Source organism: Carassius carassius, chromosome 15 (genome assembly GCF_963082965.1).
Source record: "Carassius carassius chromosome 15, fCarCar2.1, whole genome shotgun sequence".
Classification (NCBI taxonomy): domain Eukaryota; kingdom Metazoa; phylum Chordata; class Actinopteri; order Cypriniformes; family Cyprinidae; genus Carassius; species Carassius carassius.
In genome coordinates this window covers 10,675,173-10,688,878 of record NC_081769.1, presented here as the reverse complement: position 1 = coordinate 10,688,878, position 13,706 = coordinate 10,675,173, and the positions used below count along the sequence as shown (strand labels likewise).

The window sequence follows — 13,706 nt, the reverse complement described above, 5'->3', positions numbered from 1 at the left end:
AATAACCATGGTTTTATTATAGCAAAACTGTAGTAACCCATGGTTTTTTGGCGTGTTGACTACCATTTGTATAACCACAGATTTACTACAAATACCATGGTTAAACTATGGTTAATTTAGCAAAACCATGGTTAATTTGTGGTTACCATGGTTTAACTATAGTAACCATGGTTTTTTGGTTTTATTTGTAGTAAAACCATGGTTAATTTTCATAAGGGAGTGTTTGTCCTGTGCGGCTGCTGGGTGATTTTGCTGGGCTGTCTTATGGCAGTCCCAACGGGTCATTCAGTCACTTCAGCACTGGTTGCACTCCCGAGTCCAGAGATGGGCATGGCGCCGCGGTACACATTGTGTCACCATCACACCGATGTGTCGCCGCCTATTCAGCCCCTGGTCGGACCTTGCCTTTCTACGGGCCGGCGTGCCCTTAGAACAAGTGTCCCGGCACGTTGTTGTCACAACAGATGCCTCCAACTCGGGCTGGGGCACGACATGCAACGGGCAGGCAGCTTCGGGGTCCTGGACAGGACCTCGACTGCTTTGGCACATCAACTGTCTGGAGTTGCTGGCAGTGCATCTAGCTTTACGACGGTTTCGTCCACTGTTGCTGGACAAGCACGTGTTGGTTCGCACGGACAACACTGCGGCTTTTCGTACATCAACCGACAGGGCGGTCTACGATCATGTCGCATGTCTCAACTCGCCCGCCATCTCCTCCTCTGGAGTCAGACGTGGCTCAAGTCGCTGCGCGCTATCCACATCCCGGGGGAGCTCAATCGTGCAGCCGACGCGCTCTCACGACAGCTCACTTTCCCCGGGGAATGGCGACTCCATCCCGATTCGGGGAAGCCCAGGTAGACCTGTTTGCTTCCCACGAGTCCTCCCACTGCCAGCTGTACTATTCCCTGTCCCAGGCCCCCCTGGGCACAGATGCACTGGCACACAGCTGGCCTCGGGCTTTACGCAAGTATGCATTTCCCCCAGTGAGCCTGCTCGCACAGACACTGTGCAAGGTCAGGGAGGACGAGGAACAGGTCCTGTTGGTTGCGCCTTATTGGCCCACCCGGACCTGGTTTTTGGAACTCATGCTCCTCGTGACAGCCCCTCCCTGGCGCATCCCCCTGAGGAGAGACCTTCTCTCTCAGGGGCTTGGCACCATTTGGCACCCGTTTCCAGATCTCTGGAACCTCCACGTGTGGCTTCTGGATGGGACGTGGCAGACCTAAGTGATCTGCCCCCAGCGGTGGTAGACACTATCACTCAGGCTAGAGCCCCTTCTACGAGGCAGGCCTATGCTCTGAAGTGGAGTCTGTTCATGAATTGGTGTTCTTCTCACGGAGAAGACCCCCGGAGATGCCCGGTCAGAGTCGTGCTTTCTTTCCTGCAAGAAAGGTTGGAGCGTGGGCTGTCACCCTCCACCCTGAAAGTGTATGTGGCTGCCATTGCAGCCCATCACGATGCAGTGGACGGCCGGTCCCTGGGGAGGCATGACCTGATCGTTAGGTTCCTGAGGGGTGCCAGAAGGTTACATCCTCCTAGGACACCCCTGATTCCCTCCTGGGACCTCTCTATTGTCCTGGCGGATTTCAGAGGGGTCCCTTTGAGCCGCTGGATTCAGTCGAGCTTAAGTTCCTGTCTCTCAAGACAGCGCTCCTGATCGCGCTCACTTCCATCAAGAGGGTCGGGGACCTCCAAGCATTTTCGGTAAGTGCAGAGTGCCTTGTGTTCGTACCGGCCTACTCTCACGTTGTCCTGAGACCCCGGCCTGGATACGTGCCCAAGGTTCCCACCACTCCCTTCCGAGACCAGGTGGTGAACCTGCAAGCGCTGCCCTTGGAGGAGGCAGATCCAGCCTTGGCGTCGCTGTGTCCCGTACGAGGGCTTTGCATATACGTGGACCGCACCCAGAGCTTCAGAAGCTCTGAGCAGCTCCTGGTCTGCTTTGGCGGTCAGCAGAAGGGGAAGGCTGTCTCTAAGCAGAGGTTGGCCCACTGGATAGTGGAAGCCATCGCCTTGGCTTACCATTCCCAAGGCGAGCCGTGCCTCCTGTCGAGCTGCGGGCTGGGCGACACCTAACACCTTTGCGAGGTTTTACATCCTCCGTGTGGAGCCAGTTTCTTCCCGTGTGTTGGGTAACAGGTAATTGGCGGGAAGGGCTGGCTGGGTGTCACGCTTGCTGCGCCATTCCCCCTAACACGGGGATGTGAGCGCCTTTCTTCTCCCAGTAGAGTTCCCCGGTTGGCGTACCCTGGTCGAGCATCTTCCAGCACCCTCGGCAGTCAGACTTGGCGGAGCAGTCTGTCGCCAGGCCCAGTACTGGCGTTAGCATGCCCGGAGTTCCGGTCAGCCACTGTACTGGGCTAGGTGTTCATATGGCTTGGTTCCCTACGGGTAATCCCATATGTGTATTCTTCCACGGTAAGGTTTCCCTCTTGGCAAACCCGTGTCTTCCCTTGGCAGACCCGTTCTGTCAGTCTCTTCTGGCAGCCGTTCCATCCCTACTCCAAGGTAGGACCTGCCTCAGAGACCCCTTCCATATGTAGTACTGCCCCCTGGGTCAGTCCATATCGGTATATCCACATGTCACCTCCCTACGGGTAGGATGTGGTCTCCGTAGCGACCTTTTCCTAGGCTCGCTTCCCCATTGTCTTGCCAGCTGAAAGAACAAATAGGGAAGATTTGAAGCAATCTTTCTCTGAAGGTTGAAATCCCTTCCATTAACTTTATGTGGGCGGAACAGCAGCGTGGCCTTCTCCAGCAGCGATGTACTCACCCTTTGGCCCCTTCGGTACCAAGGTCAGTGAATTTGCGCTGGGGCTTTGGGAAGGTTACGACCTTAAGCGTAGCTTTTGTGGCACGCCAGGGCTTGTCGACAATTGCAGCGCCACAGGGTTGTGATGGTGTTCAGGTTGTGGCGTTTTCCATAGGACCCCATATGTCGTTCGACATAACTCGTAGTGACCGACAGATAGGGAACGTCTCGGTTATGTACGTAACCCTCGTTCCCTGATGGAGGGAACGGAGACGTTATGTCCCCATGCCACAACCTTGAACCGTTCGCTGTTGCCGGGACACGTTCTCGGCTCCTCAGCGTAAAACCTAATGAGTGGATGCACCTGTCGCCCTATTTATACCCGTGGCACGGGGAGTGGCTCAGGTGTGTTAATCCACTAGCCAATTTTCATTGGCGTTTTCTCTTAAATTCAGAGATGATTGGCCTCCCAAGTGAGACCCCATATGTCGTTCGACATTACATCTCCGTTTCCTCCATCAGGGAACGAGGGTTACGTACGTAACCGAGACGTTCTTCACTTGAATAATTAATATTTATTTATTTATTTACACCAGCCAATCCATTTAGCATACCTTAAAGGGATAGTTCACCCAAAAATGAAAATTAGATAGACACTCTATCTACAATCTCAATTAGGGGTGTCAATGGTCCATTTGAGAGATAGGTGGCGGTAATGCACTCATGAGTCTGTGATCCTCCATAATGCAAGAAGAAGAAGAAGAATGCATCACATGCTTTGCTGCACGTTCAAGCACATTCACAAGAGTTCTGACAGTTTGGACATTGTGTGAATCAGTGGTAAAAAAAACAAAACATACATACTGTTCAGTTTCTTGCACAGAGTGATCGTTTTGGTATCTTTACACATCAGTGTATTATCCCAAGCTGTAAAGTTTAATCTGTGCATGTTTTTCTCTCTCTCTCATATATTCTGTTACCATTTGCCATGCATTATACAAAGAGACTGCAACGAAGCTAAAAATCATAATTTGTGTTCTATTGAAGAAAGTCACCTACATCTTGGATGCCCTGGGGGTAAGCAGATAAACATAAAAATTTTGGGTGAACTATACCTTTAAAATTCCTGATATGTAATTCATGCAATGTCTAGCTGGTGAGACCCCCAATGGGTTTTACCTGACCTGCTTTTTTAGTGGTCTGTGGGTTGAAGGGTTATTATACAGATATTAAAATAAAAACAAAATCATAAAAAAGAGATTACTTATAATTATTTTTATTTTATTTTATTTTTATTTAACCTTTTATTTACCCAGGAGAATCCCATTGAGATTAAAAACCTCTTTTGCAAGGGTGACCTGGCCAAAACAGGCAGCAGCATATAAAACATAATACAAAAACATAGACAAATAACACAGAAAACTAAAAATAACACTTCGAATTATTTGCAATTATTTTTACAATCTAAAAAAAAAATGTTTACATCTTAAGGTCTCTGCCTTTACATCTTTCTATTTAGATTTAAATGCATTTAGCGAAGCTAAATATATTGACTGATTTCAATATATTATTGTTTGTTTTTATGATTTTAAATGGGTTAGCACATGCTTATTTATCAGTACTTTTAAATGTCCACACTCCTGTTAGAGCACTGAGGTCGGTCAATCAGGTGCTCCTCGATGTTTCAATAGCCAGGTTAAAAAAAAGGTGACCGAGCTTTTTCAGTGGTGGCACCTTATTTGTGGAATAGTTTACCTGTACACATAAGAACTGCTCAGACTGATGGAATTTTTAAGTTGTTACTTAAGACACTGTATTCCTTGGCTTTTATTGCGAGTTGAGCTGAGACTTGTGATGTTTTTACTGAATTTGTTTTGTTTCTTTGTTGTTGTTTTTTTCCTCTGACATTGTTAAGCACTTTGGTCAACCACAGTTGCTTTTAAATGTGCTATATAAATAAAAGCTTTTAGTGGCTGTGGTACATTTAAGGGTTATATGGAAAATTACAGACAGAGGAAGCCTGAAAAGCTTAAGCAGGAAACATAGAAGCATCCTATGCAAATTTTTTAGTTTTTGTTTTCAACAATGTCAGGGTCTAGTGCAACAAGAAGACTATAAATTTGTAAATTTGCAAAGTGTTTTATTAAATAATAATAAAAAATAAATAAAACATTACTCTGGAACATGGGCAATCAGGTAAATAGGGATACATCAAACAAAATCTTATATCAATAAAAAAAAGGTATAATCAAAGTTCAACAACTAAGAAAAAGAAACAAGTAGGAGTGACATGACATACAGACAAGTATGGTGACCCATACTCAGAATTCATGCTCTGCATTTAACCCATCCAAAATGCACACACACAGCAGTGAACACACACACCCAGAGCAGTGGGCAGCCATTTATGCTGTGGCACCCAGGAAGCATTTGGGGGTTCGGTGCCTTGCTCAAAGGCACCTAAGTCATGGTATTGCCGGCCCAAGACTCGAACCCACAACCCTAGGGTTAGGAGGCAAACTCTCTAACCACTAGGCCACGACTTCCCCTAAAAGAAAGAAAGAAAGACATATACACTATTTGTCTTAGACATATTTCCAGCTACTTCCTCTATTTTAGCTTTCGCAACTTAACTAATTCCAAATAATCGATGAAGAGAACCATGTTTCAGGCATAAGGACACAGTCGCTAGATGAGTTGCATTTGGAAATTGTGAACTGTAAGAGTACAGAACTGTATTTGATATAGAACTTTGTGTCTTAAAAGTATGTTAAGACAATACAAAAGTTACATCTGCAATGTTTGCATTGTCTTTCAGTGTCACTTTCTGTTGCTTCATGAGATAGTAAAGTGTCCATCGGATGGGTTTTTCCCTGATTTTGGAAAAGTGGTTTGGAAAATGTTAGATTATATAATGATCTCTATCAGATATTTCTGTGAGTTTGCTTCTTTTGCAATCCATAAAACTGACCGTTTGGGTGATGAGTAAACGTATTGTTTCTAAGAAAAGCCTTTTGAGATCTCCTATCACAGCTATAGGAAGTTCTTCTGATATCAAGGATGGTTTACTCCAATAATCTGGACTGTCCGAGTGACAGCGAGATACATGGCTTTGGTGTTGTTTAACATCATTGAAAGGAGGAACATCCTGAGTTTACACCAGGCATGCATATAACCCTGGCAGGAGCAGAAGAGTCCCTTAGGGGGACCAGCGAGGAGAATGAGCAAACTCAACTGGTGGCTTAAAAGCCCGCTGTTTGCTCCAACTGATGAAGATCCTGCCGGAAACAAGGAAATATTGAGGAGCAACTCTTAGCAGGAAAAAGAGACTGATTAAATCATCCTGGTCCTGACCTCATTCTGATACAGCATGGAATAAAGAGATTATGATGTGGTTTAGATTTCTCAGAAGATTTTTATTTTTTTTTTGTATTTGTTTGACATTACTGATAATGTTGTTGTTCTAGTTGACTCGAGTTTCTGCATAGGTCTATAGCATTGATATATATACTTTAAAAGTTAATTTGTAAGATTAACTTGATTTTCACACTAGAATTATTGATAACAAAGCTAAAATTAAAAGTGTAGCACAAATGACATGAGTTGAAAATTGGACCAACTCTAGAAGTCCACCTGGCATTAAAAGCCTGAGAGCTGTATTAAGTCCTCAACCCAACAGACATCCAGGTGAATCTGACTGTTCTGGTTAAGTTCATACATTAAGCATACCCATTTGGGGATAGAGAGGTATTTTTTAGAAACCAAAGATGTGAACAATGCAATGCAAATCATTTACATTTGTTTGCAGTCTAATATATTATGTTTTGATAGAGAATTATGTGGAGGAAACTAGAACTTGTAAGAATAATACTAAAATTATTAGGCCAATTGGGTAGAGATGCTTTATGCTGTTTATTATATAAACAAATGGGGGAACTGTTAGATTATATCACAATCTCTATCAGATATTTCTGTGAGTTTGCCTCTTTGCAATTCACCCTCCCTTCTTTCTCGCTGCCTTCCGGTCGCTGCGATTTTGCCAAGTAAGACATGTTCCTGGATCAACATCTTTTGATGATCCTGGATCAACGTTATTGTCCAAAAATTTTGACTTAACCCAATCCCTACCCCTAAACCTAACCCTACCCATAATTTATTCCTAAAATCAGCTGGGAAATTATAGCTGATTAACAATGGTGGAGAAGCGCCTAACCCTGATTTTAAGCCTAAAAGAGATATTTCCTTAAAAGTTATATATCTCAATTCTGATCGGTTGATTTGAATGTTGTTCCAGGATCAACAAGGATGTTGATCCAGGAACATGTTGTACTTGGTGAAATCACGCTCACCCTCCCTTCCACCAATTATTGTTTGAGTGTGAGTATTTTTATGTTCTCTCTTACTCCTGTCCTCCCTTTATTTCCCCATGTTTTTCTCCCTCCTCCCATCTGTGTTCTCTCTCTCTCTATTCTTTAGTTTTTTTTTATCTCCTTACCTCAATGTATACCTGCATGCACATATGATACATAGAGTTGAATCGGTGAAGAATGGTGGGGGACCATTGTGGGCCCAGGTTGCTGGGTTTAGTTTGTCCTTTACTGAAAGATGAAGTGTTCAGTGCCAATATTATTCCTTATATGTCCAGTATTTGCTGACTATATGCTTACCTCAGCTAATTTGTTGTTTTATCTCATACTCAACACATATGCAATCCATATCTCATTTGATAAACTAAAACACCACCCCTTTGCAATGCAACTATATAATGTGTGAATGCAATAATAAACTTAATAATGAAGAAGTTTGTGAGCAGACTAAAAGGCTTAATGTTCATACTTCTTTCCATGGGCCCATGCAAGGACTGAGAATGGTCAGACGGCATCAAAGATAAAGACAATGAAATGTGTTAATTTAACAGAAAATGAATAGATTGATCATTTTATTAGAAATTACTTTATTAAACATTTACTATACTGAAGAAGAAAAAAAAATCATAAACAAACAGTTCGGTTTGCAAACAGTAGAAAAGCAAGGTACCAGAAACATTAAACTGTAAACACTTTTTCATTAGCAAGACTTTGCAGTTCTTTGCAGCTGAAGTATAGTAAGCACTTTTCAATCGAAAAGCTTCAGCACAGGCAATTGTTTATGTAGGTGTCGCCTCCTTTAGGTCTTCTGTACTATAGCAGATAAAAAAAAAAGATGAAACCAGCACTAAAGTCAGAATAAAGTCTTCCTTTTATTCCACAATTTCCATATAATCTATGTTAGCAAATCTACATGGCACATTGAATACATCAATATTAAGTACATCACAGTCTTTTCACTATTACTCAAAGGATGCATTTTTATTCTTAATCTATCTACTGGATGCAAAAAATATTTAAGTCAGTAGACTGTTTTGCAATTTTATTAAAAGCAGACTGCATAACACAAATCATATCACGGTATTTCTTTGTTATATAATTTGGCACTGATTAGTTAGTTATAAATATATAGTTCTGCTTATTATGTTAAATGTTTGTCATTTTAAGTGAATGATGTACAAAATACTATCAAATTATAACATTTAAAATATGACATTAGTATGCCAGATATTTGAAGTGTTCTAATAACAACAGGCAAACATGTTCTTTAAGTAATTACTATGCAATTCTTTTGAATTGAAATGAAACACACTTTTGCAAATCTTGCCTCTTGAGGAAAGAGATTTTAGAATTTCTTTCTTTTTTTGTGTGTGTGTATGCAAGAAAACTAAGGAAGTTTGCTTGAGTGATTTGACATTTATTTAAATAACTCCATCCAGCCTGAGATATTTTCACTCATTAACAAGTTGGTTTGAAACTTCACTTAGTTCAAATGTTGCAAAAACATTTAATTGTGTTTAATTTGCAGGCAGTGTGACTATGTAATAGCTAATGACTATGTTGACAAACAACAAGGATTAAAATATACTTTTGTTAAATAAAAACATATATATATAAAAAAAAAAATTTCTAACTACATTGTAATTGTTCCAATATTTTGCACAGTAATATAATTCATTAAGACCACAAGAAACACTCTTACCTTTTAAGCATTGATGAATCTGAAATATTCTTTGCGTCAAGATAAACTAACCCTAGGACCGTTTTGTTTCTATGCTGCATCAGACAACTGAGAACTTTATATGGTATCTTAGCAGTATAAACAATCAGTATGAAAGTATCTGATCAAATCATGACCACATTTAGAAACCAAAAATATAGCATTCTGATAAGATTCTCATGCACTTACTTGCAGAATTATTAGTCCACTTGAATTATTAGACTTCTTGATCTAATTAAAGTGTGCCTCCTGGTGGTAAAGCTACAAGATTTTTTTAATTGCTAAGAGTCACTGATGTCTAAATACTCCATTATAAAGACCGTATCAACAGACAGCTTATTTCAAACCAAAAACTTGCAAAATACAAAGATGAGTCATGGAAACTGTTTTGACAGTTTCTTAGAAAGCAACTTGAGAGGGGGAATTTTGATTTATACTTATGTAAGATTAAATTTAAAGTTTTCTTTTCAGTATGAAAGGTTTATAGAGATCATTTAGTTTTACTCGGTTGGTTATTTTACACCACAAAGTCTGGGCTGGGCCACTAAATAGAATTATTTCAACGTCAAAGTGTGAGGCACACTGCGTTTCTCAAGAGGAACAAACTGTATGTGTGGGTGATTGCAGAACAACATTAGCAACAGTTCAAACTCGACACCAAACTTCTCACTCGTCATAAAAAAAATATATAACACAAAGCTGTTATATTCACACTATCAGACAAACAACCAAAGATGCTGCAAGTGCAAAAAACAGTCACAAACCTTCCTGTAAAGGCATACAAAAACCAGGTATGCCTACATGGTCACAAGAAAACACGCACACAGATACCTTAGCTGTATACTTCTCAATTAACTGCAATTTTGTAATTAATAGGAAACCGGACACCAGCATGCATAAAAAAAAAAGAAAAAAAAAGAAAAAAAAAGAAAAAAAAAAAAAAAATGACCGTGCAAGTGTATTAGGCTAGATTGCCTGATTGGTTAAAAGCAAGGAAATCAATGTGCACATATGAATTCTTAATATTCTTTTTGCTCTGCAAAACAATTCACTCAAATGAATTCACCACTGCGATAAGATCAGCGTGATCTGAAATAGTCATTTATTTGTTTTGGGATCTTACCAAGATCACCCGACAGCACCCACAGATGCAGTTCTCACACGTTCTGGGTGAGGCCTCGAGACACAGACAGGAAATATGTAAAAATACTTATGCTCAAATCAGATAAACCTGCTGTACCATAACATTCTTCCAATCCCAGACACACTTCACAGACAAAGACACTGGAGACTAGCTGTACGAATAAAATGTTTCAGATGTTTAATCTCAAAAACAACTGAGGGTAAAGTAACTTATGTACAGCACAGAATGTGCAAACATGTATGGTTTCTGTACAAAGAAATATACATGCAATATTAATATTGAGTCAAAAACATTCAAAATGACATTATGTAAAAAAGCAGGGTGTCGCTACGTCCATTTTATGGTGTCTGTACATCTATACATTATGAGAATCTAACTTAAATAAAACATGAAAAATATACTAACATTACTGACTGAGCATGTTATTTACCTCCTTTATATGCAGCAATAATTGCAACTAGGTTTTAGTGGCAAGTTGTTATTTTGGAATATTAGAGAACTGCAACTTGCCTCTTAAACTTCAACCCACAATTTGGAGGCAATTCACTGTACACTTTCTCCCTGTACAGCAGAAACAGTACATGGGGAACGATTCATCTCATTGTATTTAAAACAACGTGAACTTAAAACAAAGAATAACTCTTGTCATTTAGTCATGCAAACTTACATTAACAGACAACTGCTACAATGAGCAGATATGGAAATTAAAATTCCTAATAATCTGACAACATGAAGCGCTACTTCAATTCGATTAACAAAAACCGATCAAGACACAATAAATAAAACAACAATCAATATAAGTAAACTCCAGACTCCAGACAGGAGTCAGAACTGCATTCATAACTTATTGTTAAAAATTATAACCACCAAACAGGGAGAAGAAGAAGGTACATGAGGAGTAACTTTGGTATAACGATAAAAATAACTACATTCATAATGAAAGTGTGAAAAAAGACACATTATTTTTCACCAATGAGGCTTAAGCTTACGAAATAATACTGAACACAGAAATCTCAGCAAAAGAGCCATGGACACATATCTCAACTCACATGTACATAACAATGTTGATTTACACAAATCACAAATTACACAAATAGCTGCAAAATATTAAAGCCCTGACATCGCACATTTCAACAAGTTACAGAGAGTACACATTTGCTGTGGTTGCAGACACTTCCTGCCTTCGCCGGCTTTCCAGCTTGTATTCTATCTGGTCAGTTGAAAGTCATGAGCAGCCAATGATAAAGCATTTAAAACACTGCAAATGGACACGAACAAAGGCAGGTCCAGTTTATTTACAACATAGGGCTGCTAGTCAGATGCAAGTTAAAATCAAAAGCTTACAGTATCTTTTACTTCTTGTCTGAAAGAGCTGTTAAAAAGTTGTTTCATATGTTTTAATTCATTCCAACATGACTGTATGTTTATCAAACATGGAACTTGAGATGAATGCCATAGCGTAAACTATTTTACTTCCCTTTAAATCTTTAAATAATTTTTTTAAAGATTTTTTTTTTCTTTTTCTCCAAAACGTTCAGGATAAAGATACCATCTTTACTGTGCTTCTATACATGGTTTGTAGAAAATGTAATCTTTCCTGAATATAGCTATTCAGATAACAGTACTCCACTGAAACAACCTGATTAAAATACTGTTTGAACACGAGGCTAAACCTTTCTGGGTCAGGGGGAAAAAAAAACATATTAATTAACTTTTTTTTTTCTTTTTAAAAAAAAATACTGTTCGAACATGAAGCTAAACCTTTTTGGGTCAGGGGGAAAAAAAAACTTCTTAATTCACTTTTTTTTTTCTTGTAAGTTTCGCCCATTCAAATAGAGAACATGTGCATGTATCAGAAATGATTTTTGAAGGGTAAGGGGACTTCAGAGATTTGTCAGCAGCAGTTACAGTAACAGAGACCCAGAACCATTTCAGAATGACTCAAAAAGCAGGATGAGATTTCAGCATATATCAGCAACCTATACTTTCCTTAATATCCTACAAGATTTGCACTCTACGTTTCTCTCAGCTCTGGCTGAGCAGGCGACTACGCAGGAATGCTCGGAAACTGGCCACCGGTCGCAGGTCGTTCTGATGTTTCCTCCGCTCTATAAAAGAGATGAGTCTGGAAGTGTCGAGGCGAGCTGCTCCAGAGGCTGCATTGGGCTGCAGCCATGGCTGCTCACGCAAGCAAACCTGTGCAGAGGGACGTCTGCGTGGCTCGCCTTGAAGAAGGACGCATACCAAGTCCCGGGCCGCCAGACTCACGCCGCGGAAGTAGTCCTCCGGGAAACTGAAGTCGAGGCGGCAGATGTTGAGGCAGGTCTCCTCGACACTCTCGTCAAGGAAAGGGGATGCCCCGCTGAGCATCACGTAGGCCAGCACGCCTAGACTCCAGAGGTCAGACGCCAGAGCCGCGGGCTCACCCAACACCAGCTCAGGGGCGGAGAACTCAGGGCTGCCCAGCAGAGGGTGGATGAACGGGGTGTTGGAGAGATGTGCCGCATCACCAAAGTCCGTCAGTTTGACTAGAGGCTGGGTTGATGTTTGCTCAATTAATACATTCTCTGGCTGAAAGACAGATTACGGATATAAGTATGGGATAGCAAACAGGTTTGACAGGTTCAAAATTTAGAATATGAGATATATTTGAAATATTATACATTGCAAACACATTTACAGAATGTTGTTCTAACATCCCATAGAGGCATCTCAGCATACTGTATTCATGTCAGCATATCTCAGCATATTTATTCTAAATCAGTGGATCTCAACCTTTTTGACTCCAAAGCCCATTACGACAAAACAAAATGAGCTACTCAATATATTAAATAATAATAATACAGAAAAAAAATATAATATAGAAAAAAACTGAACTGTTTGACTGAAGTCAAGCTAGTATTCTAGTATATCTTATTGATATATTAGTTATATTTAGATTTTTTATGTGTTGTATAGATGCATCATATTGTTAGTCGTTTGATCAGTGCATTGATTTATATTAAATTGTTGGATTCCTTTTTGCTTAATACCATGTTTCTATTGTTTAAAATAATAGTTTCTATTGAGAAGGATTTACTTGTGTTACTGTTTATATTTAAAATGATAGCTGTCACCAGGATCAAATATTTATATATATAAAAAAAGAAAAAAAAAAGATTATTACCATTATTTAACTTTTCACTTTTGCTGTCCTGCATTAGTTTCAGTTTGAGTCATGGGCGTTTCTCTTTTGTTTTGAGTTACATGAGAACTTTACTGCATCCTGCTTACTCTTAGAAAACCTTCCCTGTTCTAGTCTTTGCTATTCTGGACAACTCTGCATTGTTAGCACTTCTCATCTTCTTTAGATGAATTATTTGCATTGCTCATTTGGATGAAAGGGTCTGCTAAATGAATAAATGTAAATGTAAAATAAATACAAGTTTTTAAAATGTAAATAACTAAATTCAAGAACTGAAATGAAAAATTCAGAAAATGAATTAACAATTTTTGACTAATGATTTTACACTGTATTTCCAATCGTACAGGGTAAGGCTTTTAATTCACAAAATAGCAATTTCTAAAAAAATTGATAGCTGAAAAATAAATAAATACATCTTTTATCATAAAAATGTGCATGATTTCCCCAACATTCTTCAAAGTCTTTTAAAACATTCAAGTTTCTTAAATAAATCTGACAGTTAGTAAGTGAATGCATTAAAATAAGACAAATGCCCTCAC

The 13,706-nt window shown here is 39.8% G+C and overlaps 1 protein-coding gene across 6 annotated transcripts in view; it reads right to left on the bottom strand.

The window, feature by feature from the left end:
* Positions 1–10,137: 10,137 nt before the first annotated feature.
* triob (trio Rho guanine nucleotide exchange factor b) overlaps positions 10,138–13,706 on the bottom strand; it is a 181,439-nt gene continuing 177,870 nt past the window's right edge. For all 6 annotated transcript variants that reach the window (XM_059567329.1, XM_059567331.1, XM_059567328.1 and 3 more), the window contains one exon: positions 10,138–12,554. In XM_059567329.1, the coding sequence (XP_059423312.1) occupies positions 12,009–12,554 (546 nt within the window). In that variant the 3' untranslated portion in view covers positions 10,138–12,008. The remainder of the gene's footprint in view (positions 12,555–13,706) is intronic.